The 27,127-nt window shown below is 38.2% G+C and overlaps 3 protein-coding genes and 1 long non-coding RNA gene across 5 annotated transcripts; 2 read left to right on the plus strand and 2 right to left on the minus strand.

Annotated features, from left to right (window-relative positions):
- Positions 1-1,680: 1,680 nt before the first annotated feature.
- LOC136236302 (uncharacterized) lies at positions 1,681-5,836 on the minus strand. 2 transcript variants are annotated; one of them, XM_066026439.1, is made up of 8 exons: positions 5,679-5,836; positions 5,554-5,631; positions 5,399-5,471; positions 3,830-3,897; positions 3,664-3,774; positions 3,445-3,607; positions 2,968-3,055; positions 1,681-2,918 (listed from the first exon to the last, which is right to left on the minus strand). In XM_066026439.1, the coding sequence occupies exons 1-8, from the start codon at positions 5,730-5,732 to the stop codon at positions 1,742-1,744; spliced, it is 1,812 nt and encodes a 603-aa protein (XP_065882511.1). In that variant the 5' UTR covers positions 5,733-5,836; the 3' UTR covers positions 1,681-1,741. The 2 variants fall into 2 exon arrangements, with proteins under 2 accessions (XP_065882511.1, XP_065882512.1); XM_066026440.1 differs by having other exon boundaries at positions 5,399-5,487; positions 5,679-5,818.
- Positions 5,837-9,858: 4,022 nt separating this feature from the next.
- LOC136236310 (uncharacterized) lies at positions 9,859-11,123 on the minus strand. The gene is made up of 2 exons (XR_010692072.1): positions 10,882-11,123; positions 9,859-10,475 (listed from the first exon to the last, which is right to left on the minus strand). It is a non-coding gene; the product is annotated as an uncharacterized lncRNA (long non-coding RNA).
- An 86-nt stretch (positions 11,124-11,209) lies between these two features.
- LOC136236825 (uncharacterized) lies at positions 11,210-21,515 on the plus strand. Its single transcript, XM_066027056.1, has 4 exons — positions 11,210-11,627; positions 14,568-14,730; positions 19,787-19,971; positions 21,436-21,515. Exons 1-4 carry the CDS (start codon positions 11,357-11,359, stop codon positions 21,513-21,515), a joined length of 699 nt encoding a protein of 232 aa, XP_065883128.1. The 5' UTR covers positions 11,210-11,356.
- A 1,570-nt stretch (positions 21,516-23,085) lies between these two features.
- Positions 23,086-23,670, plus strand: LOC136236826 (paired box protein Pax-6-like). Its single transcript, XM_066027057.1, has one exon. It carries the CDS (start codon positions 23,086-23,088, stop codon positions 23,668-23,670), a length of 585 nt encoding a protein of 194 aa, XP_065883129.1.
- Positions 23,671-27,127: the final 3,457 nt, after the last annotated feature.

Below are 27,127 nucleotides of genomic sequence, written 5' to 3' on the forward strand. Positions count from 1 at the left end.
GCCAGTAATAGTGTAGTATATGTACAGATATAGCTGGTTACGTTATAATTGCAACACCGGTGCTAGAATAAAATTTATTAACAGTTTAAAGAACAACAGTTTTGGATACTAGCTTTTGTATTCAATCTTGATTACTATAATATTCCCACTTCTTTCTTGCTATTGGGCAATATAAATACTCACTTATTTTACTATCAATAAGGCAGTAGCTATTGTTTAGTAGGGTTCCCCTAAAGTGACGTGCACTACTAAAAATTCCACGTCTAATAACTATCATAAATTATCATATGTGATGAAAAAAATCACCTTTCTGCATCAAATACAGTATTAAAAACACTAATTACAGGCAACTGGATATAGAATTATGAAAAAAATCATCAAGTCCATAGTTTGGTTAGCCTGATCACTATCGTCCTACTTTGACATTGGAAAGATGGTGAAACAAGCCAATTTAGGGATTTTCCCACATTGCTACAATGCCAAGTAGGGATTTTCCCTCATAGCTATCATCATCCCTTTTTAATTGCTGGAATCCTACTTTCATTTTAAAATATTTTTTTGCTGGACAAAAGCCTTGCGACGTACATTTGCTAACCTATCAACTCCAGTCTTAAGTCATTTTCAAATTGAAATTTTGATTGAATAAAAATAGCCCACAATTGTATAAATGTGTATCAGGACAAGGTAAATTCTGATTTAACATTTTGTGATCCTTGCGCCTAAACACAAGCCTTTTCACTACTTCTCATGCTTAAAATATTAATTTGTCTATTTTATACCATGTAAGAGTATGTATGTCACTAATCAAAGTGCATGTAGATTATCACAACATAAATTTCATGAGTACATCACGTCCATAATGTCATGTTATAGATACGCAATGGCCGCCATTCCTACTGCACACATGCTATCATAATGACCAGTGACAAAGGATGGGGTTCACAAATATGACATGGGAAAGACCATATTATGCTTTGTAGCTATTGCGCACAGCACTATGGTATAGAACATCACAAACATTTTGCATTTGATGGCAAAGATTGTCACATCAACGATGAATGATATTATATGTCTGACCATTCTTGTTCAGACATTCTGGCTGGATGTCACAAATTTATAATTTCAGGCTCTGGACTGTAGTATAGTTATCCTTGTAGTTAGTGCTATAATGTGTTCCTAACACTAACTACAAAACTAGCTGCAGACACATGGAAAAATTGATGCTATGTATTTAGCTGGTGCTGACATTATGTCAGGTCAGTTATTGCAATTGTCTTGAAATTCTGGTTAGACTAATGTTTTTATTAAATGGTGTAGCAGTGCCAGAAATTAGTCAGACAATTGCCACCAAATCTCATGTTGATCTGACATAAGTCAGCACCAGCTGTGCTACACCCTTTAATGAGAATGTTAGTCTAATAATAATAATCTACAGAATTATTTATTATGACAAACTATTACTTCGGTACATAAAGAAAAATAGATGTGAGGCACACATGACTGTTCTGTTTGAGTTTAGGGCACTTTAACAAAATCAAATGATCCAGTTAGGATATGTTGCAGTACTGAATTTAAGCCAAGGCAGCCGCTCTACTGCCCACAATTACTTGCTTGTCAAGTCAAAGCATAAGTTACAATCAAATGTCTGTGAAACCCTATTGAACCACTCCATAACTAATATATGACAATCACAAATTTTGATGGAATGGTTTATAGACTAATACATGTGTAATGACAAAAATTATTTAGCAGACTTAATATCCCGAATACCCTTAGCACCTACAAAAATAGCATCATTTTCCACTGGTGAATCTTCCCTGTCAAACAAGTGTCCTGAAAGTCGTCTGAGTTGTCCTCTCTTTGACAGTCCAAAACTCAACCCATCTGGTCTCTTAATGTCATGTCTTACTGTACATGTTGTTGTTGATGATGATGAATGCGACGTTGTGTCATCACTACTCTTTAATAATGGTTGCTTCTTTTGTAGCATTGGGGGTGTGGTCTCATCCGTCATATCATCATGATCCTCTGGGCGAGGATTATGAAGGTAGCTACCAGTGTTAGAATCCTTTAATACAGTGTGATCCTTCAGAGGACATTGTTGTCCAGCTGATAAAAAGCTTTTCATTGGCATTCCTAATAATCGTAACAGACGCTCATTTCTGGATTCTGTCTTCTGTTCTACAGGATGGTGAGTTGTTTCAACAGTTTTCTTTATTGAGTCTCTTCCACCTATCTCCTTTACCTCTTCAATTGGTACAGGTATATTGTTTGTTGTGCTCACATGATCAGGGGTTGGTGTAGTCACTTCAGGCTCTTCCACTTCCTCACTGTTGGCATCACTGGATGCTTCACTGTCAACATCACTTTCTTCTGGTGGTGGTTGTTGTGGCTGTTGTTGGACTACTGTGGCTTCAAAGCTATCCCATATTGACGTTCCAGAAGGTGTATTGTTGATAGGTGAGGCTGCAGCTGGTGCAACATCAAAGTCATCGTACAGGGAGAACAAGTCATCAGGTGCTTTATTTTCCTCTTTTTTCTCTGCAGGTAGTGGTGGAGTCACAAGAAAAGGATTTTTTACAGTAGATGAAGTTTTTGCTATCTTACGAGGTACAAATCCACTATGATCAACTTGTTTCTTCTTTTCTTTCTTTGGTTTAACAGTAGCTTTCTTCTTAGGAGGTGGGGTCATGGCTGGTGGTGGTGGTGGTTGTGGTTGAGATTTAATGAGCACTGTAGGCTCCCATGGTTGATTGGCAGTGCTTGTGATCACTGGGTAGTATAGTGTGGGTGTTGAAGTAGTTGTAGATTGTGGAACAGAGTCTGTGGATTGTGGATTAGACTGTGTGATAGCCTGTTGGTCGTCACCAACTGGTTTAAATGCTGATAACATTCCTCCTGATGAAAATGCTACCTGTCTGATTATGTGATCTGATATGACTACATCACATGATGTAAAATGGATACCTCTTCATGTTCATCAGTACTCTCTCTCTAGCAACAATACGTTGTGCACGTTGCTTTTCTTGTTCACTCTCTTTGTCCTTACGTCCACCTACACAAAGATACATTCCACATACAGATATGCACACACAGACGTACCCACTACAGACAGTGAGTGACACATTAATTTCCAGCCTTACCAATCCTGGAACACTCATACGCATAAAACAGGTATCAGGACTGAGTTGTGCAGGTAATTCCTCTAGGAGACTGAACTAGTACCCACCAGGAGGGCTGCATCATGTTCATAAGTACAGGCTTGGACACACAAAGCCCTACAAACCCAACTGGATTTCATAAGAAATTATTGGCCTCCATTAATACAACGATAGAGTACTTAAACACACACACAAACACACACTATATATATACACACATAATGTGACACACATACTGTACTATTGGTACATTCACTGTATGTGAGTAGCTAGTCGCACCCACCAAATCTCCTGCCGGCCTCATATTGTTTTAACTGCTTCAATCGCTGGTTGTGGGCATGGCTGTAAGAGTTAAGGTGATTGTCATACTCCATGTAGTTAGTGTACTGCTTGTCACATAATTCACAGTAAAATGACTTTCTCATTTCTGTAATGACCTCCGCCATCTGTATAGATAAAAAAAAGATCACATGATAGCTAAGTGGGATGGGGATAGACACACCTTCTCTTCTCTGTCTGCATGTGCTTTGTATTTCTCTGCCAACTCAGGAGTGATCTGTTTCTCAATTTCCAACTGTCGTCGCTTCTCTGTTGCATCTTGAGCATTCTCCAGCTGGTAAAAGGGGTGGGGCTCATCACCACCCACACTCCTGCAGCAAGATACTTACCTCAAACTGCCACCTGCCAATTCCCATGTGATCATCTTTTGGTCGGAATGGGATGGGATCCAAGTCACCTGATTATAAGTACAAATACATTTGTGACAAACTATTAAAAAAATTACTACAAAGAAAAAATACACAAGATTTAATCGAGCCATTACTCAGGGAAGCAAGTCTCACTTAAACTTATATACCATTTTATTTGCCTGTTCATGGAGAGTTTGAAAACCTTTGTTCCATTTTTGTCACCCAAATGGTACACGTGTCACATGTGTTTGTTTAAGATATGGTACACACAAAAGGATCGTCGTCATTTCTTCAATAAAACTACCTTCACATGTGTATGTGCAAGTGATTACAGGGCTAAAACCATACCTGCATTGATTTGCAAAATCCATGGTGAACATTTTAAGCCAAATCCCAATGTTGTAGACTAGGAAGTTATGGCTAAAATGTAATCCATTGGACACAGTAGATAATGCCGAGGAAATGGAAGAAATTCAGAAGTTGCACAAACTAGGCAGATTTTTTGCTGAGATGGTTACATTTTGAAAAGAATATAATAATCATTTACACCAGCTCACATCACTACATGGATAATGGATGTGCTTACAACCACTACGATGGGGATGGCCAGGGAAAATGTAGATTGGTAGGCTTTATAGTGACATGTCGATATGAAATTCACCAAGTATATTTACCGACCAGTGCAACAAAATTGCTACACATGGTACTTAACCAAAACTATTCAAGCCCCTAGCTTCCGTACAAGTGTCAGCTCAAATAATTTTGAGTTCCCCCAACTTTTTAACCTTCTTCTGCCTCTGATTTTTACACATGTAACCAATCAATTTAGAATGACAGTCTGTGGCTCTGTATACTTCTTAAGCAGAGAAAAGTAACTGACTAGAGTAGTGAGACCCCCTGAACTTTATGTATACATACTTAGGAGTATCTGCTAGTCCTCTGTTCATGATTGCAGTGATTACAATAGTGTGCTAAACACAGCATGTTCCTTTTAGGATCTGGTCCCCCTGGAAAGGTTTTGAAAATAGGTGCTACGAGATTGAGTCTGGTGGCACTTTTTGCAAAATGAATATGATGTAACTAATAATCCTACTCACTCATTGTCAGTATTATATGATCATGTGGAGCCCCACCTACTATAGGGTATGCAGTCAACTTTACAGCCAATGATATTACTGCAAGGACAATAATCCTACTTACTCATTGTCAGTATTATCCTCAGGATCAGGTCTAATAAGGAACACATTAACACTTTGACCTAAAGTTTTAAAATTTAGGTACAACATATGTACAATGAATCCTTCCACTATTATGATGCATAGCTGCTAGTTTGGAAACCACGACGATATTTAATCTCATGATACACTTGTGACATCACACAAGGTAATTATTGGAAGAGCAATCTGAAAGTTGGGGGGGCTCCAGCTCCTACTTTCCGCCGCCACTGAAAATTGGTCAGTATTGGCCACTCACCAACCCTGCAGGCCCAAGTTTCCTTCTGTACTACTAATGTCTGTCAAGCTACCACTAACTTAAACATCACTGCACCTTGTTCCTTCCTTCCCAGTCCTCTTCCTCTGCACCATCCCAGCTTGCTGATCAACTTGTAGCCAGTATTCTCCTGTGAAATACAATACCTGCCAACAACGAGCCTACAGTACTCGCCGCGCCCTCTCCCCTCGTATGCATTTTGCGTGACACACCTCCGGAATGTGGTCCTCCACTGATGCGCGTTCGACTTCAGGAGCGTCAATGTATTCGTCGAATCCGCTGACATCATTCTGTGAAACACTTTTAGTGTGGTGAAGTTACGGATAATGGCTCTAACCTTGATGGGTCTCTTCTCTGAGAATCTGTAGAAACCAGCGGTGCGTCCGGCCATCTTGATAAGCGTCAGTACCACAATCGAACCGAACCAACGATGATCTTGTTTTCAGGTTAGTAAACGGAATATCGCACATGTCTGTGTAACGAAGCCACGCCCACTAATCGTGAAGGTTTTTCTGTCGTCATTTTGACTGGGAAATTCTTTATTTTGATGTCATTAGGTTTTCCCCCGACATCAATTTGGCTGAATGACACTGAGATCAGACCTATTCTGCGGATCTAGCTACTGGGATCGCTTGACTGGGATGAATTTATTAGAATCGAGGACAGAATTATCTCGAGAAACCATGTCTTCGGAGCGGGCGAATTTTTTTTTTGGGCACACTTTGGACTTAGAAATTTTCACGCATTATTTTTTTCCGGATAATGTTGCGCATGTTATACCGGATACTAACCTGCTCTGGTACTCACGTTGCCAGGGCACGTTGCTCTAACAGGGTGTCTAAGCTGTGTTTCCTGCCAGGCTGACAGTACAAAGGGAGGGCAAAAATCACCTTAGGAGGAGACGCCTCTTCCTCCCGTTTTTTCAGCACCAGAATGTTTTCTCACATCGTGATTGGCAACCTCAGTGCCAGTCTGGCATTAGATCACATCACAGAACTACTCACAGCCATTGTTGAAAGTGAGTATGAAGCATTTTGTGTTTTAATTCTTTTTAGTAACCAACACCAGTTTGATGGATGTGTCACAATGCACTGAAGTGTTAACAGTAGAGGCTGGAGTATTATGCACCTATCGATATTATCCCCCACCTCCCCCCTCCCGGGCATAAAGGGGAAATGGGTGGGGATTTGAATTTTTGAAAAATCAAATACTCCACCCATGGGGGCACGACTAGTGGTCAAATCCCCACGTAGTATGACTGCAATACACTTTAGGAAACAGTTTAATTCTTATGTAGCTTGCGGTTTAACAAATTCCAAAAATTTCGAACGATCAAATACCTCACTAGTGGGGCAGAATTTCAAATCAAATCAGGCCAAAATCCCCCACTAATCCCCTAGTAATCCCAGGAGGGGGGTAGTGGGGCTTAACATTGATAGGTGCATTACCAACTCTTGGTATTATGAATACTGTAGTTAACTGAACAAGCCCTTTAGTGTCAGTTTTGGTTCTGAGCAGACGGCAATTGCCAAGAAGCATTTTTGATTGTGTCATGGTGCCATCCTATTACAGAACAATGTGAATCCTTTTACTTCCAATACGAAGACATGGTATGTGCAAGTTGTGACAGGCAGCTATTTATTTATAACAATTGTATAGCCATCACAATGAGCCTTATCCGCAATTACGTCACAACGCAAAAATGGCGAAAAGTGTGGGGGCCTTTTGTACAGAGAGCCATTGGGAAGAAACCAAAAGCAGACCATAGGACTACTCGAGAAGTACGAAAATGCGTGCCCCTACATAGTAAGATAGTTAATAGCCTCACCAGAGTTTTCTCATGCTTTCTTCACGTGGAACATCTCGAAACGTTATCCCTTCCATACAAAGTATCCCACTTGGCCCCCACACTTTTCGCAATTTTTGCGTTATTTTTGCATTGTGACGTAATTGTGGATAAGGCTCGTAGGAAGTAACGTTTCCAACTCAGATGTTTCTTGCCCTACAAAGATGGCAGTGCTGACTTTGTGTATATTTTACATAATGTTTTTATCACTGTGTCATGTGATGATGTGGTCATGATTATGTGCGATGATCTGTGATCACGTGTGTATTGAGTACGATATTTGTTATTGCTAGATGGATTCACATTGAGATTCTGAGCGAGTGATTGTAACCAAAGAACTCTGGTCTGAATGAGGTGTGGAACAAGCCTATTTCTCACAGTGCTTGAATACAGCCGAAATGAGTTTGATGATGTAATACAGGAAAAGATAGGAAATTCAACAATCTGGCATTGCTGGACTGTGAACGTGCATTTGAGGGTGGAGGCTACAGGAAGACATATTTAAAGTTGGAAGCACCCTTGCAAAACTAATTGATGAGGGTTATGGCCTATCCTTGTTAAACTAAGAAAGTAAACTCAAGTGCAGCCAGTGTCCCTTATTCTACCAGTTGTATTTTTGATGTATTGCATAGAGTATGTATGCTCACTACGTTGGCTGTTCCACCCATGTTTCTGCAAGCCTATGTCTACAGTACTGTATGTGTGTGTGTATCTAAATACTCGTTTATCACAAGACCATATTATATGATTTCAATCTAATCCTAAAGAAGGCCGATACAGAGTATTCCATACCCCCTACATCTCATCTGATTATCAGTGCACTTGCATTTATCAAGTAGTACATGAGTTGTTAATCATGTTGTGTATACACTTTTGCTAGCACAGGAACTGAATGTATACACACCTACCAAAGGGCTGCAGTAGTGTTAGTGTAGTAGTGCAAGTTAGTTGTAATAAGTAAGCAGTTGACATTTTAAATGCACTTGTACACGTAGAAGTACTTTAATTGCTACTTGTACTTTAAAATGTACTTGTCCTTCACTGATTTAAGTACGCCTAGCTAATGGCTATAAAGAAGTTACAGATTCACATCTATTAAGTATATGTTTGGCCAATTTTGTGATAGCGTATCGTCAGACTTGATTAAAACAACTGGTAACAAAGTTATGCCAAACACCATTGATATCAGTTCTTGGATACATCACAACTGAGCACTTGTCATCAAGTTGCAGTGGAATCAATGCCTCATTTTATAGCTTTAAGATAAACATTTTAAAGCACACCTATTTTTCATTAGGCTGTGAACTTGAAGTTTACCTATTTTTTATTACTTGCATCAATGTTATAATTGGGTTGGGTCATCCAGATTATCTTCATCATTTGGGTCGTATTTTGTCTGGATCAAATGGGTCTTATACGCTTTCCAGTTGAGATGTGAGATAAATTAAAAAAGTATTGATGGAAATGCAGTTGTATGTACTCAAGAAACTTATATTCGAGAATGTGTCTAGGGATATGTGGAGCAGCACCCACTTATCGGGACTGTATGCTACTGTCTATTGGCATGCATCTTTGGTATTATACCCATATAATATTAGGATTGAAGGTTGTTACTTGTAGGCAACTAGTCTGACTTTAAGCAACGGGGCCATATCCACATATGGGAATTGCAGGTTGCTGCAGCTGTCATACCTAATTAATTGATTATGAGTGTTAAAATACTCTTTGGTACAGCTACTTGTCTCCTTGCAAATGATCCTTCCTATAGTGTAATGATCTGTATAATAAATGTAGGATTAACTAGTGGAACTTTAGGATAATGGATATTATGCCAAATCTATGCCGATTACTATTTCTTTTACTAAACCCAGTGCTTGACACTTGTCTTTATTGTGATCGAACTGGGGTCAATCGGTTCAGCAGTACTAACCCACTTACAACCCTAAATTTTATTCCTGCAGACATTGTTGAATGGATTTCCCTATATAATAATATAAGGAATTCTGCTCAAACACAATTTTTCCTTTTTTGTCAGTACTATTTCATTTAGTTGGTCTCAAAGTGTCCACTATATGGTAGTTCTACAGTATACAAGTGCACTAGGTAATGATCTGGTTACATATCAGCCAGTAAGAACTTGCTACAATAGATTAACCACACATGTATCAGTTTATACTGTACAAGGACATAGATCGTAACAAAGAGAGGAAGCCAACACTCAGAAACAACAGCTTCACTGTCAACAGAAATCCCTTAGTACTCTTTAGATGTACCCTCAGGGCCGCCCACAGGGGGGGGGGGGGGGGGGGGGGGGCAACTGGGGCATTTTGCCCTGGGCCCCAGCCTGAAAGGGGCCCCAGGAGGCCTCATGAAGGGCCCCTTGAATACCTGTTAGAAGATTGATATACTCTAATAGAGCAGTCAGATCTAAATACTCTAATAGAGCAGTCACAGTATTCTTCAGAGGAGCAGTGTAGCAAGCTTATAGATAAGGAGATATGGTTGGTGATGGGTAGTTATTATCATTGCCAGCAGGTTGTGACCTTTTTTTTTTTTTTTTTGGTCTTCACCTTACAACTTGGGTCAAGGCCCCACTTTAACTCTTTGCCCTGGGCCCCTTAATTTCTCTGGGCGGCCCTGTGTACCCTCAACTACACATACACACCATACATCTCGATAGCTGTCTGACTGAACAATAACATGACACGCATAACCAAATGCATTACTGCCTTTTCAGTCTATTCATACTCACTCATGTTTTAACACGCACTGTCAAACTGGTAGTTGGCTGTTTCAGTTGCTTAACAAACACAAGCTCCATCATACTCACACACTCAGTTTCAGCAATGACTGTGAGGAGCTCTGTACTGAAAAATCAGTGGAGGCTGTCAATCACAATGTGTGAAAACGTTCTGCTGCTAAAAAATGGCGTGAGAAAAGAGGGCTCTTAATTAGGCCTCTTAATTGGTCTCCCCTTAAAGTCATCCTCTCCCTCCTTTTGTGCTGTCAGCCTGGCAGGGAACACGACATTGTGACGAATGTGCATGTCTGTAGCAAGTTAGTATCCCGTACAACATGTGCAACATTATCTGGAAAAAAACAATGAATAAATTTTTCTCTAAGTTGAAAAGAAATTCTCCCATACAGGTATACCATATTGAATTTCCTATCTTTGTTCCTATTGTGGAAGTATTAAATCATCAAACTCATCTCGGCTGTATGCAATCACCAAGAAAATGTTCCATAGATTGGGGTTCTTTGGTTATAATAACTTGCTCAGAATTTCATCTAGAAAATAAATTAAGAATATCGTACTCAATACATGTGATCACAGATCATCACACATAATCATGACCACATCATGAATCAGTGATAAAAAATTATGTAAATATACAGAAGTCAGCACTGCCATCCATAGGGAAAGGAACATCCACATTGTTCAGTAATACACAATCAAAAATGCATCTTGGCAATTGCTATCTGCTCAGAAACAAAATCGACACTAAAGGGCTTGTTCAGTTAACTACCATGGTGTTCATAACACCAAGAGTTGATAATAAATACATTAATAAAAAGAGTTGGTAATACTCCAGCCTCTACTGTTAACACTTCAGTGATAACACTGTGACACATCCATCAAACTGGTGTTGGTTAATACTAACAAGAATTAAAACACAGAATGCTCCATACTCACTTTCAACAATGGCTGTGAGTAGTTCTGTGCCATGATTGTCTAACGCCAGACTGGCACTGAGGTTGCCAATCACGATGTGAGAAAACATTCTGGTGCTGAAAAACGGCAGAACGGGAGAAAGAGGCGTCTCCCCCTAAAGTGATTTTCACCCTCCCTTTGTACTGTCAGCCTGGCAGGAAACACAGCTTAGAGCAACGTGCCCTGGCAATGTGTGTACAAGAGCAGATTAGTATCCGGTATAACATGCGCAACACCGACTATCCGGAAAAAAATAATGCGTGAAAATTTCTAAGTCCAAAGTGTGCCCAAAAAAAAAATTCGCTCGGAGCGGTTCGACACCCTTTTTTCTTTAAGAGCTCCAGACTGGAAGCATGCTACACAAGCGGCCCAGATCGAGGCCTAGAGACAATTGCAACCACCACCTACCGACCGATTCAGTGCGTCAAGAAATAATTTGATTCGCGGATCTCAGTGTATGATAATCGGATCTTTTGGTGATAAGTACGCAGAGGGAATAAAATGTTCTCCTAAAGAAAAAAGACCGCTTGGTGCTGGTGCAGGCCTTATCAAACATGATTTCTTACCAGGAGTAAGGGGAGATGCTGAGAAGTTGCAAGACATGATCCGCAAGGATAAGGACAAGGAGTTAGTGTATAGCTTAATGGAAATCCCAGGAGTGCAGGAAACCAAGCAATTTTATATCAACTACATTACAAAATTTTTCAAAGAGTGTTCTAAGAATGGAGGTTTGTAGCTATACAGTGTGTCACTGCATGACTTAACTTTAAAATAGCAACTAACCCCTGACTAGATGGACACCATGCATGGCACATAATCTAGTAGCAGTCTCTTTAGGCCAATCCTCCCTGCTCACATCACTGTTTTCCCACTCACTTGTGGTGAATGAGGCATCCGAGAACTTTTTCCAGAAAATTTTTGAGATTTTAGAAGCTCCGAGGTAGGATTTTAGACCACATTTAGTTGACAAACACAATAAATCCAATGTAAATACTGTAAGAGGACAAATATTGTGACTAGCCGTAGCTTTGATTACTCTATTAGAGTACTTACTTGTCTGCTTGATTAGAGCATCTTGCTTGCTTTTAATGCATGCATTAGGAGGTGAAAAGTAAAGTGTTGCAATAAGCATGGAAGCATGTAAATGCTACTGAAATACTAAAGTTGTTTGCTATGACAAATTGTCAGTGCCACAATAGTTATCTGCTCAGTAAATTCAAATTGAGCAATTTGACCTCCATGGGTAAATTTAAACTGCAGAAGTTTTGGTTAAAATGACCATCTAAAAGTGGTTGTAACCCGAGTAGATATTTGAACTAAATCAGTCAAAATAACCAGGGAAGGTCAATACAACTGTCCACTTAAGATGTTGAAAAAACATATTTTGGTGATTTGAGTGTGAATTGTCATGTCTACTATGGTAAAGTTTAGATGACAGCTACATGGTTAAATTTACAGTACACTGGCCGTTATAACAGTTGTGTTACATCCCACAATCAAACGTGAACATGGAGAACATAGGTTTTAAATACAATTTGAAAACTCTATAAGACCAGGTATGTTTAAAGTATTAAAATGCAGTATGTAACAATTATTGTGAATATGTGTCATAGATAGATTAATATATGTTATTACTAATGATGACTGACTTGTTAATTAATGTAAACAAACAAACAAACAAACAAACAAATCTTTTGTGACATGGGTTAATTTTACCACAGATTGTTAAAATGACCATGATGGAAAGGTTATTTCAAACACCTGGCTAGAGGTTGAAGAGACTATAGAGCATCTGGGTAATATGACTGTATCTTACAAAGTTAAAATAAACCAATACATCTTTGGGTCATTACTACCAAAAAATCGGTCGTTTGAATTGCAGGTAAAACAACCCAAATATTTGGGTCATTTGTATCCATTTGAATTTACAGTGTGGCTATAAAAATGTTATGACTCTGAAGACTTAGGTCACTCCAAGAAAATTCATTGTTTTCCATTTCATTGATCTCAAAACTGCTTGCGGGCGTGTGGTCCATTATTCACAAGTACACAGAAAAATTTGGAATTTTCAACTAGAGTAGGGACCATAGCACATTGATAAAAAGTACTGAAACAAGTTGGAGTAGTGCACTATATTAAATCACAGTAAAGCAATAAGAAGTGTTATATCCCTACTGTGCATCTAATCTTGGATATAACACTTCTTATTATTTAATATTGTGCACTACTGTAACTTGTTTCAGTACCTTTTATCGATGTGCTATAGTCCCTACTCTAGTTAAAAATTCCAATTATTTCTGTGTACTTGTTGTTAACTTTTTTGTAAATAATTATTATGACTGGTGAACCCATGCATACCGCATCTGAAATGGCACCTCACTCCCCAATTATCGTCTGAAAAGTGAAGTATCCATTGTGCTTCGCTGTCAGCTATGTTAAACCCGTTATGCAACATTTTGAATCACAATCCACGAATACCCAAAGAAAGAAATGGTGCTGCGTGCCCCAGTTATATAAATTATCGTCTGAAAAGTGAAATATCCATTACGCTTCATTGTGGGCTATGTTACACAGCAGTACGAATCAAAAACTGTTTGAAAAGCACCTCTGCTATCAAAATAGCCACTGTGAAAAATACCGACGATTTCCATTTTGAAGGGAAGCCATCACATGCTATTGCCAAATTGACACTTTTTGCCGTTAGCAAAGATGAATGGGACACAAAGGAGGACACTGATAAGTCCATGAAGAATGCACTGTACATCCTGTGGTATGCCAAAAGGCACCTCTTGGGCTGAAGTGACATCGAACAGTGGAAATATCAAGCCCGTAGCCTTGTTTGAAGGCATCAGTCAGTCAGTCAGTCAGTCAGTCAGTCAGTCAGTCAGTCAGTCAGTCAGTCAGTCAGTCAGTCAGTCAGTCAGTCAGTCAGTCAGTTAATACTCAGTAGAAAATTCCATTAAATAAATTATTTTTTAAATTCCGTAGTAATTTGTTAAAAGCATTTCGGGTCAGTCTGAAAGCTTGTTTGGGCTTAGTTTTACCTGCCTCATCATTGTTAGGGAAAATTGAGGCTGGTTTTTGGGTGATGTTATTTCATGGGCCACGTCTACGTCTTTGTGGTCCCTACCATACAGCACTATTGTATTGTATGATACTATCGTACTGTATGATTGTAGCTATATGTTACTAATTTTTAAATCCATGACCACACAACAGCTATTAGAGCTAAACTAAGGGCATAAAATACAGTATAAAAGCTCCATGGGTCATGACTCTGAATAAGGTTATTGCTAGAAATAGTGCCTGTGTATAACTGCTACACATTCACGTGATAAATAATGTTTTAAGTTTACAGCATAATGAATAAAGCCATGTGGGAGAGAATTTGCATGCAGGCTGGAAATGGGAAGCAATGAATTTTCTTGGAGTGGCCTTATGGTCTCCTGTAAATTTTTATAGTATTGAGTCAGTTCCTAGAAGTTGAATAGCAAGTGGCACCCCGGGCTCTCTGCCATTGCATCCTTCTTCTTTTCTGCTCCCCATTTTATGGTGACAGATAACCTGTTGTTATTGTGATTTAGAATATTTACAAGTAGTCTAAATTTCCCAGCCTCACTGATGATATAGCTACATGAATTTGTTTTGTTGTATTTATCTTATTCCAGCACTCATATATTATACTGGCCATGGAGAGTTTGGAACAGGAAACTGGTGCTTCAAGGATGGCACTATAAGTCTCCAAGAAATTCTTGCACTGTATTTTGATTATTTCCGTGGAAAGTTGTTATACATATTCACAGACTGCTGTTACTCTGATTGTTGCATCATGTGAGCCAGACCAGAAGGCTGCTGATGGGTGCTTTTCAAGGTGGAGCACTTGGATTTGATGACGATGACATGAACATAACATTTGCTACACGCCACAAGCTATCTGGATCACAAAATGTATATGGATGTGACTTTACCCATACTATGTGTTATCAACTTGATGGTCCTAGAGCTCCCTGTCGGGTACCTGAGATGCCAGTTAAGTATCGGTGGCAATGGAAAGATATTATTTCAATAATTTCAAACCCTGGTGAGCGAACTTTTGTAGTAAGAGGAAGAGACAAAGGAAGGAAAGCATGGCACTTTGTTGTTGTTCCTGGATGTTTAGTTGAGAGTTTTAAAGCAGCAACAACTGTTGGAGTTGTTGATGTTAGCGATTACGGCTTTTCAGTAGCTAGTGGATTTGGTGATGCTCCTCCAGATGATATCCTTAAAAAATTAATAAGATTTGCCCCCAGTTATTATAATTGACTGATGTACATGTATGTGTATAGAATAATTAATTTTGATTAGCTAAGTTTATATACATTTTTATATACATAATTTAGTTTGCTGTATCAAAATAAATGCATGTACTGATGACAATGATTGTAAATGTACAAAGTGCTGAGATAAATGTCTTTTATAGTAGGAAACGTTTGGATGTCATCAGCCTGCTGTAATGATGTACAGTGTATTTCAAATTTCTGGGTAGAGTGGATATTGGTATAAAAGCATAGAACTATAGAACTATAGACCAAACTATAGACCAAACTAATAAAATCGTATCTAGTATTGGTTCATCTCTCTTGTATGTAGCTATGTACTGTATAGTGTTCTTGCCAAAATGGCACTTGTCAGGTTTAACAGTAAAAAACTTAAGTCTGTTGTCTTAGCTGTTATAAAATTAGTTAGTTCAGTTAACAGAAAGTTACTCAGTCAGTCTGTTAGTGGCCACTGAAAAATAAATTTTAAACTTCTCAGTTCACACAGCATGCACCTTTCGGGAAACCTAGCCAATAGCTACTGCCAAAGCATTGGGAAGGTATTGTGGGGTTGCTTCAGTTTTGGTCAATGTATTGAGAAAGTACAAGTCTCCATGATCACTAATATTTATTTATTTGTTTATTTCCATTAATGTAGCTACTGCCATACTGCATGATGGATCATCAGTTGTAAAAGTGTCTAAAATGCAGCCACCTGCCTACTAAGGCCATGCAGTAACTGGCTTAGACAGGTTTTTTATGCAGCTCAGAGTATCAACTGGTTTTTATTTTTGCGTCAGTCTAATTGATATTGAATTTAAAGCTGTGAAACTGCTGTGTGGTCACGCGAGACAAATTAACTGCCATTTTGCGTCAGGTATTTTTATTTTATTTTATAACAAGTACACAGAAAAATTTGTAATTTTCAACTAGAGTAGGGACCATACATAGCACATCAATAAAAAGTACTGAAACAAGCTGGAGTAGTGCATGATATTAAATCACAGTAAAACAATAAAAAGTGATATCCCTACTGTGCATTTCCATTATGGTATCTTGAGCACAGTAGGGATATAACACATCTTATTGTTTTACTGTGATTTAATATCGTGCACTACTCCAGCTTGTTTCAGTACTTTTTATCAATGTGCTATGGTCCCTACTCTAGTTGAAAATGCCAAATTTTTCTGTGTACTTGTTTGTTACCTTTTTTTCATTCTGTTGAACCCACGCATACCGCATCTGAAATGGTGCTGCATACCCCAACCATCGTCTGAATAGTGAAGTATCCATTACACTTTGTTGTCAGCTATGCTCAACCTGTTACGCAGCATTTTGAATCAAGAACTGTTCAAAAAGAACATCTGCAATCCATGCATACTGAAAGAAAGAAATGGTGCTTGCGCCCCAGTTATATCAATTATCGTCTGAAAAGTGAAGTATCCATTACGCTTCGTTGTCGGCTATTTTCAACCTGTTACACAACTATACAAATCAAGAACTGTTTGAAAAAGCACCTCTGCTATCAAAATAGCCACTATGACAAATATGGATGATTTCCATTACGAAGGGAAGCCATCATGTGCTATCACCAAAATCGACACTTTTCGCTGTCAGCAAAGATGAATGGGACACAAAGGAGGACACAGGTAAGTCCATGAAGAATGCATTGTACGTACTATGATATGCCAAAAGGCACCTGCTGGGCTGAAGTGACATCAAACAGTGACAAAAGCAAGTCTATAGCCTTAGCCGTTGTCGAGTTATGCTTGTCTGAAGGCATCAGTCAGTTATTCAGTCAGTTACTCAGTCAGTCAGTTACTAGAAAATTCCATTAAATAAACTATTTTTTAACTTCTGTAGCAACTTGTTGAAAGTGTTTCGGGTTGATCTGAAAGCTGTCTGGGCTTAGTTTTACCTAATCAATACTGCCTCATCATTGTCAGGGGAAATTGAGGCTGTTTTTTGGGTGATATTATTTTGTGGTCCACGCCTACTCCTTTGTGGTCCCTACTATACAGTACTATCATACTGTATGATAGTTATTTTAACAGGGAGACAGCATCAGCGAAGCTGTTTTTCAGCTATGCCTTGAACAACAAACAGACTTTACATATATCAATAAATTACAAATTAAAGCATGGCTAAATAATTCATCTTAAAACTATGTAGTGATTCTGCTCCTCGTATGTCTGTATAATAACACACCCCCACCTGCTATGCTCCAAGCTGATGAGTTTTTCAGAGTATTCTTTAGAACTATGGGATTTTTTCTCAAATGTGTTTCAAACAGAGCCTGTGCCAACCATGATGGACCGAGAAATAGCCTAATTCGCAAATCGTAGTGGCATGATAATCGGATCTTTCAGTGATATAGACAAGGAAAGTATAAAGTGTTCCCCTAAAGAAAAGAGTCCACTTAGTGGAGCAGGCCCCCCAAAGCGTGATTTCTTACCCAGAGTGAAAAGAGACTCTGAGAAGTTTCAAGAAATGATTTTAAGGATAAGGATAAGAATTTAGTCTATAACTTAATGGACATCCCAGGAGTGCAGGAAACCAAGGAATTCTACATCAAATGCATCAGGAAGTTGTTCAGGAATTCAAAGAATGGAGGTTTGTAGCAAGGGATAAATGCGAACAACCTGCTGTTTGACCCTGGTGCTGGTTGCAATTGGCTGCATGTGAATTTAAAAACATGCAGTGTCGGAGTATATGATGATATTACTAAAAACTGAAAAAGTAACAAGTAAACTGTTTTATGTATATTATACTGGCCATGGAAAGGTTGGAACAGGAAATTGGTGCTTAAAAGATGGAGGTATGAATCAAACCGAAAATTGTCTTCAGAGTAACTAAAATCACTTCAAATAAGAAGTTGATGCTTTAAGAAGATGCTTATTATACCACGTAAATAATCTGTTCACCCACATAGCTAGGCTGCAATCATTATATCTCTTCTGGCAATCAGTTTCAACTTGCCTCCAAATTTGAAGAAAATCACTAAAGCATGCACGAGTTATAGTGATTTTTCTAAAGCGTGGCAAAAAGAAGAATAACAAAAAACGAGTGAACTTTTATACGGGTAAGAAGTAAGTTTGTGTTGTAGGTGGCAAATTGCCATATTTGGCAAAAAAGATTACTTTTGAAAGTAAACATACTAGCCTGCCAAAAGTAATAAGGCATTGTAACTGTAGATTGTAGCAACCTGACTGATATTAAAAAGAACAATATATAGTTATCCCTTAAAATATGTTCTGTATTTATGTGGTTAAATGCCACAGTGTTTATTACTTTAGTTGTCAAATTGATGTGGCGATTATTCAAAATCTGCCGCTACTCATAAAACTTTGTTTAAGTTTTTAAAATTGATTGTGGAATCACTCAAGTGCAGCTACTATTGAAGGTGAGGCATCTAACCAAGTAAATAAGATATGTACATTTCATCAGTAGCTTATTAATCACACTCATATTTTAAGCAGTTAAAATCTACAAAGAACTTAACAATAATATTTTATTATATAAAAGTACAACTCGATGGCAATGGCAATTGAGTTGGTAGCTCCAATGGCAATTCTGTGGAAGTGCCCAGTCATGATGAGGAGGAAACTGAAGAAGAGTGGGAGAGAAGAGAACAAATAGAGGCTACTGTATCTCCTAAATCATCAGACAATGAAGAGGAGGCTGATGATGAAATTGTACAAGAAGAAAACAACAACTGACGATACAAGGAATTTACACCCTTGGCCTAGCGTAGGTGTAAAAAGGTCATTAAGAAGCAGATGTGATATGAATAATCTTAACGCTTCTACATTGTAGAAACTGATTAACTTACATTTTCTAAATCAACCCATTTATTGCATATTATAATTAAAGTGGGATAACACTTAAGCACCATCTAGTTGTTGTTAAAGCAACACAGACAATACCAATTTTAGAACAGCTTCAGTTTTGGCAACCTTTGTCTAGCTTGAAAAGTGTCTAATAGCTATGATAATTCTGTGTAGTTAAGAACTTGCCAATTTGGTCACAAAAACGTCCAACTTTGCATTGCATAAAAATGATATGTTTAGTTGCCAGAAATAGCTAAATTGCCAATAATGGTAATTTCTTGCAACCAAAAGTTGCCAAGTTTGGCAACTTATGAACTGCTCACTAATTTCTCAGCATCAAAAAGTTGCCACTTCTGGTAACTTTTGGCAAACTAAATCCCACAATCAATGTGTTTATCGTCCTTTATAAGTAAAAATACAATTACTGCCAGATTTGGTAGCTTTGGAGCACCATTTGTTGTGGTTGCTCAAAGCAAAACAATAGTTGCGAATTTTGGAAACTTTCAGTTTTGGCAACTTTTGAACTGCTCATAAATGCCAAAGATGGCAATTATGGGCAACTAGAAACTTGCCAGAATTAGCATATTTGCTGTGCTGCCCAAACCTTTTGGGCTGTCAAAAGTTGCTGAAAAAGGCTACCTTTAGTTGCCAGAAATTGCCACTTTTGGTAATTTCTGAGCAGTCTATTAGTTTCCAAAATTGGATATGTAACATACCTGGAGATTGTACTATTTGTCTACATGAAATTCTTGCACTGTACAGTACATGTTTCCATGGAAAACTGCTATACATATTTACAGACTGCTGTTACTCTGGTCACTGGGTTGTGGAACTTGCTAAATACTTGGATGACTTGGGTATTGGAGCATGTGGCCACCAAGCCAGGGAACTTGGCTTATTGTTCAAGATTGTTGCATCATGTGAGCAAGACCAGAAAGCTGCTGATGGTTTTTTTTTTCAGATGATGCAGTTTGGTTTGATAAAGAAGATAAAAAAACCAGGTTTTCAACATATAGAAAATCATCTGAAACACAGAACGTTTACGGATGTGACTTCACAAGAACTATGTGCTATCAACTGCAAGGGCCCACAGCTTCTTGTCGGATATCTGAGATATACCAGCTGAATACCAGTTGAAGTGGAAAGATGTTATTTCCTGGCAATCAAATCCTGTTCAAAGAACTTATTTAGTGAATGGCAAATACAAAGGAAGGAAGGCATGGCGTTGTGTTGCATTCCCTGATGGTTCATGTAAGGATTTTGAAGCACAAGTGGCTACTGGGCTGTTACAAAATATGGCTTTCTTATAGCCAGTGGCTTTAGTGAAAGTCCTCCTGATGATTTCTGTGAAAAATGGAAATCATCTTCTCCAAATTAGTTTGCTAATTGCCATTTGCGAAAGCTGAGTACAGATATCCTCTTGTAGTTTACTGGGTACTTTTGTTCAGCCTAAATACTGTTGTACTGTTGCACTGTTGCATTTCGGTGACACACGAAAGTGTAATTTGAAACTGTTTTGCAAAGCCCAAAAGTTTTACAGTTGCAGGCAGGTTTTTTGTCACCATTAATAGTTAATATGTGAACAGCACCCTATTTATTTCTCTAAGTCAATTTATATCTTTTGTAACTGCCTATTTATTGCTTACCCTTTGTTATGTCAAGTTGTACATAGCTGTAGTGCTGTACAGTAAAATTCAATATGTAAATGATATACTATTATGCCATATCATAAGCTAGCTGCACAGTGGGTGTACAACAGAGAAATTTGCAGCGCACATGTTTGGGTGTTGCACAGTCTACCCAGCTGTAACTGGAGACACAAGTACTGGATGACCTATTGCTCCTCTGGATAGGCAATGACTGCTGCAGGCTCATTTTAATTTGTGTGTTTATGTGTAATGTGTGTGTGTGTGCTTAGCTTTGCTAGGCTTGTGTGTGTGTTTGCGTGTGCGTGCTAAAGTATGTAGACTCTTGTATAGTGTGCAGCATGCATAAAATTTAATGTATAATGAAGCCTGAATAGTCTTAATTAGGTGACCTATAGATAGCTATAGGTAATGTCAGCTGCTTTGTATCTGTGTGTGCGTGTGTGCTCATGTGCGTGCATGTGCATGCTTTCACGTATAGTGTGGGAATTAAGCATGCAGCTAGACTATAGTGCATTAACAGATATACATGTTTTGCTCTGGAATTTTCTTGATGTTTGAAGTGCAAGTGTATTGTGTCTATTATAGTAAATAGTTACTCCAACATAACTAACAATAGTGCATGTCTTTTTTAGCATATACTGCACAACAAAAGTATTAGTGTCACAGCAGTGGACCAAAGGTTGTTTTCCTACACTCACGTGCTTAGACTCCTGAACACTAGCACCCTAACTAACCGTAACAATATACCATGGTATTGTACAGTGTCCAGTACTGATAGTCAATACAAAAAGCAAGAGTTGAGAACTGAAAAGTGGTGTTTTGATAAAGAGAAATGTAAGTGAAGTAAAACAAAGCTTCATTAAGTTCATATTGAAAGACGCAGTCAAAACTGATACATCCATATTGCTAACCACTTGCTTCAATCACAAAGCCACAGTGTAAATTCCATGGGTTGTTGATATTAGAATAAGTATATACCTCTTGGAATTTCATTGAAGAGAATTGTCACCACCCTATAAGCCTCAAATAGTGTAAAACGTCAGTTCATTATGTACTTTTCTTCTTTAAATCTCTATGCACCTTTGTAGCTGTACATTACATATGTAGCTATTTGTACACATTTAAAAGAGCTGTTACAAAAGAAAACTGTAAATGAACTTCATTATTATCCTGACATACATGGCATGGCCACACCTATAGCAAACTTGCACTTATATTATAGTTTAAATTGCAACACCAGAACAGGGTCAATTAATGTTATATTGTAGTAAAGTTGTTATCCGAGAATTAGTTGATGAAGAACAAATTGTAACACTGAGAATCCAATTATTTGGATCTGTAGAAAAATATCAAGGTGAGAACATGCTTAGTATAGCTATAGTGCATGGTCGGTCATACATGCAAACTTTTTGTACAGAATAATTAAAGTTATGTACTTATTAAATTACTTCAGCTCCAGGAATATCAACAACTATACTAGATAAATCAATGATAATTTTAATATAATTGATGTTTTGACTAAGAAGTAGAAGTAGAAAATCTATCACAATGATCACTTCAGTGTATACAATATTTCTAATACTCTATAATAGTGTATATGTCAGGTGACAGGTATGTAAGTGAAACCTTATGTAATTCAAATGTCAAATGTTTTAATGAGCCATGTATCTCATCCAATTCCTAGTGAGGAAGCCATAAATGCATGTGCAATTTGGTATGGCCGTTTCTCAAACTTGATTAAACTAAATCACACACATGTCATTGCTAATAGTAGACAACTAAAATGCTTTTCTAAAGGAAACACCCTTTTCTTCTTTTAAACTGTTTTCTTCAGTAGGAATCAACTTACTAATGTGAGCATACTATAAAACTCATAAAGCATATACACTGTTTAAACAAATGTGCTATAAGGCGCTAGCTACCATAGCACATCTGTTTTAACAGTGTATTAGTTTTGTGTAGCTACACATAATTAAATGCATAAAAACGCAGACCAGCTACAGTAGGTGGTGACTTAACTGATCCAGTGATTGCTACTTGCAGTCTGCCTGACAGCCTGGCCGGGGAGCGCAGGATTTCCTCTGCATTCAAACCAGTATAAACAGCATAATATTATATAGCTATTAGCTATATTCATCAACTAGATTAAAATGTATGCAGTTAGTCCATATGCACCTTGAACTCTAACAAAAATATACGCAACTCTAATAGTACACTCACATTAATTTTGAAAAGTGACAGGTCACGTGACTTGAATCAATTTGACCTTATTTAAGTCATGAGTGATATTAAAGGTTCAGAACTTCAGCTCTATTTGGATCTGAGGTGTCTTCTGACACAGCCCAGCCTGCAGCTGAGTAGTACAGTCGAGTTTTCCTCAAGAAACTACCGTGGTCTACAACGACAGTCAAAATGGCGGAGAAAACTGCTGACGAACCAGCGACCGAGCAAGAATTGAGCAAAACGCAGGATGAAAAGGATGGACATCCACCAGTGGAAGGCTTTTCTTGTGCTAGAACAACCCCAAAGAGCTTACAAATGACTTTAGCATCATTCCAAACACCCTCACTGGTGAAGGAGCAGCCTACTGCAGCTACAGTCCAGGCGGCTACTAAACAACGTCACCATAGTGCCTTCAGCTTTGAGTCAATTAGCAGTGAAGAGGAATATTCTCGTAAAGCACTAGAAGACAGGGTAGAGGAGAAGGGAAAAGAGAAGAGGTCAGGCACAAGAAAACGCTTTAGTGATGAAGACCTAGCAGTATTGGAAGAGACATTTGAGAAAATAAAGCATCCATACGAATTTTTGGTTACAAAGCTTGCAAATGACTTGAATACTTCAGAGCAAAAGGTGTTAAGATGGTTTTCAGCTAGAAGGTTGAGGTGGAGACAGGAAAGAGACTTGGAGGAGCAAACACGAAGTGGGTTGCGCTCCCCTCAAGCTTCCAGCTCTTCTAGGACACGTTCACCTTCCAAGTCCTCTGTTAGGAAGAAGTGACCTGTATGATATCCCATCTATTAAACTGACTCCATGTTTTTGCTGTGACTAGGTTTGAACATCTTTTGTTGGTCATCACTAACTTGTGCTAATGTACAGTATGTAGTGTTTATTCACTGTATTATGTATAATCTGTATATACTGTACACTTTGTAAGTGCGTAATAAATTATAAAGTCTCTCTGAGCTGCAAAGTAGCTATCTGTATTGTATCGAAAGATTGTGTTGTGTAACTAATGTAGTACTTGTGGTAGAAAGTCACAGTACTAGTAGGTCAAATGATACATCTGCATGTATGATATGTGAGTAATGTGACCGAAGAAATTCAGACTTGGGATTCAACGACAGCTATCTATAGACAGACGAGCATTTAATATTATAGGTATAGGGCTACAACATGAATTGCAGGAATACACTTTTACTTTGCAACTTGCATGACACTTCAGTGGCAGCCAATTATTGTATTTAGCTATGGTACAAGTTGTAGGAACCTAGCAAATAATTAAGTGAAGAGGCTAAGATGTGTAATTGGGCAAGATAATTTGCACAGTGTGCAAGGCACACTGCATGCAAAACATGCTGTATAGCATGCCCCCACAGAAAAATTTTGGATATATTGGCCTTCTTGAAAAATATATCTGAATTACTTATTTGAGTGTATGACTGTTTTATTAGAATAACTGAATGCTCTATTAGAGTATCTTAATCTTGAGGGGCTAACCCCTCCCTCCTTGAACTAAAGGTGGAGGGTGTGTTGCTATTCCTGCACACAACTGAAACTAACCAAATAATTTAATACACAGTGTATGCAATATACATTTTATATTCAATGAACACAGTGTAACATAGTAAGGAATGTACTGTATAACTACATAACTATAAGCAAAACTGAAGGAAATAAATTGAATTGTATAAATACATTAGGTATAATCACTATGTTATGTGGTATTCATGCTATGTTGAAGAAAATACAAAATAATAGATTACTTGTCAAAACAGTGCTCGTTTAGATATAGTCATTATTTTGTATGTCATTGTGTTTTATGTATCAAAGAAGGCTATACAATGGCATCAGCATTTATTGTCAGGCAATGGCAAGTTACAGGTTGGAGAAGTTGCAATGTGTTCCATACCAGTATCAATACATGCTCCAGCTGTAGTAGTCATTTCATGTATGACGTTGCTGCTTGCTGATGCTGATACATCTTCTTGAAAGCTACTGCAAAAGCGTAGATCTAATGACACCTTGTCAACTTCACAGGCGGATACAACAGCTTGCTGCAAAGCTGCATCACTATCAACGTATGTCCCAGTTGTTACACATGAAATATCATTTTCAGTTTTTGTGAAAACTTGATCTGGTAAGGTGGGAGGGTGGGATTCTGGAGTTGAAACTTCTTTGTCTGATTCCACATCGTAATAGACATATGCTCCAGGCATGATTGTTGGCTCAGCTACAAAACTACTTTTAGTAGAAACCTGTGCTTTTACAGCAACTGCAGCTGGTTCATGGTCATGTAAAGGATGAGATACACTACTACATGTAGCCATTTGAGAAATAGTTTCTCTGCTAGCATTGTTATGATGGACTTATAGTATCTGATTATTCTCAATGTTACCAGCAGACATTTTTTCAGCATTTTGTGGTTGATTTGTGTCATCAAAATAATATGACAAGTCAATTTTAGCACTCTCAGGCGATTCTGTCAAATATGGCAAAGATTCTCCTTTCCCTGAATCTAGTGACCCCCTGTTAGCTTGACTTAATATATCATTCAGCATCATTGCATCTGTTAATTCATCTGATACAATTGAAGTTCATTCTTCATTGATTGATAGCATTTGTGATTTTTCAATCCAATTTTTTACATCACCAAATTTTCACATGTACTTGCTGTGTCTCTGCCAATTGCTAGATAACTGACAGTATCATCAATTACTGATGGCACCTGTAACAAGCAATAATGATAACATTATAAATACTTTCATTGTGATGGAATTAGTAGCTAGCTAAATGTATTATAAAGATTCCACAAATGCTGGAGCTCCCAAATAAACCTTCTTTGAGCATGGTTTATTTATGATCAAATTCTCAAGCCACTTCATACGTAGTGAAGAAATTATACTCTCACATTGGATGTGTGACAAAACGTTCTGTATAGGGGAGCTTGCTGCAGAACTAAATTGTATTTGTGACCGGATTTCACATAACAAGGCTTCCACACACACAAAATCAAACTTACGTTTTAACCAGAAATGGATTGCTGGCCTAATACACTATCATATTCCACACTGTACTTCCTTCAGGACTAGCAAGTCTGGTTTCTGTGGCAGCTTTCTTCCGCGACCCTGTCAAAGCCACGAGTGGGAGATTGGCGCCATTGAATCAGTGGCCATGGCTTTGTGATAATGGTGTGTATTGAGCTGGGACTTCACAGAGAGCTCGCCAATAGTGTTCTCAGTCAATTTGGAGTGATTTGAGGGCCATTGAGGGCCATGGGGAGCCCACACTTGGCCTCTGGATTCCAATCGTCTTCTTGCTCATTTTATACCCCTATATAGGTGGGGACTATTCTACGGAACGGAACGGAACGGAACGGAACGGAATGATGGACTAAACTGCGGAACGGAATGCTTTCTCAAATTGAAGCTTGCAGCTTACCATTGTTGTACAAGTTATCAGTGGCACTTCCAGCAGGTAATCAAACGTTACCCCAAGAAAGATAAAACGAATTTAAGGATCGATTGTGGGTTCTTGTTGGTTGTCATTAGTAACGAAGTACTAATTGTGGGAATAGCTGACTCAGTGTGTTCATCTTCGGATATATCAAGTAGGGAACTAATGCATGACTTGTTTTTACTAGTATGTGAGTTATTTTTACTTACTTGACTTTAGAATGTACAGTCTGAGGCCCAGCCTTTCTAATCGGCATAAATCAGTATGTGTATAGCTACACTACAAAGGAAACAAGTATGGTGACAAGCTGAATCAACTCAGTCTAAGCAGAATCTAAAGGAATTTTGTGCAGTGTGTGAGGAGCAAACATTCAGATACCTCAAGGAGGCTATATTGTGTGAACATCAATGATTCATTAACAGAGTAGTGGACTATTGTCAGATATCTCAGCCTGAGTACTGAGTTGAATTCTGGATGGGGTCTATTTTACAGAATGGAATGCTTTCTGAATCAACTTGCAGCTTGGCTAGCTGCTATCATTGCATTTTATCAGTGGAACCTCCAGGAAAATGGAATAGGATAATTATAAAACATTAATTGATTGTTTAGGTAATCATGACTCTATTCAGTCTAATAAACAGATTATATGGTTGATTGAGTGAGGTATCACTTTCAGAATGTTCAGACGACCAGTGATGAGATGCATGGATTCATCGAATTTTTGTTGTGGTTGGAGACATTAAATATCCAAAAGCAAACTGACTGTATAATATTAATTCAC

The sequence above is a fragment of the Dysidea avara genome, chromosome 10 (assembly GCF_963678975.1).
Source record: "Dysidea avara chromosome 10, odDysAvar1.4, whole genome shotgun sequence".
Classification (NCBI taxonomy): domain Eukaryota; kingdom Metazoa; phylum Porifera; class Demospongiae; order Dictyoceratida; family Dysideidae; genus Dysidea; species Dysidea avara.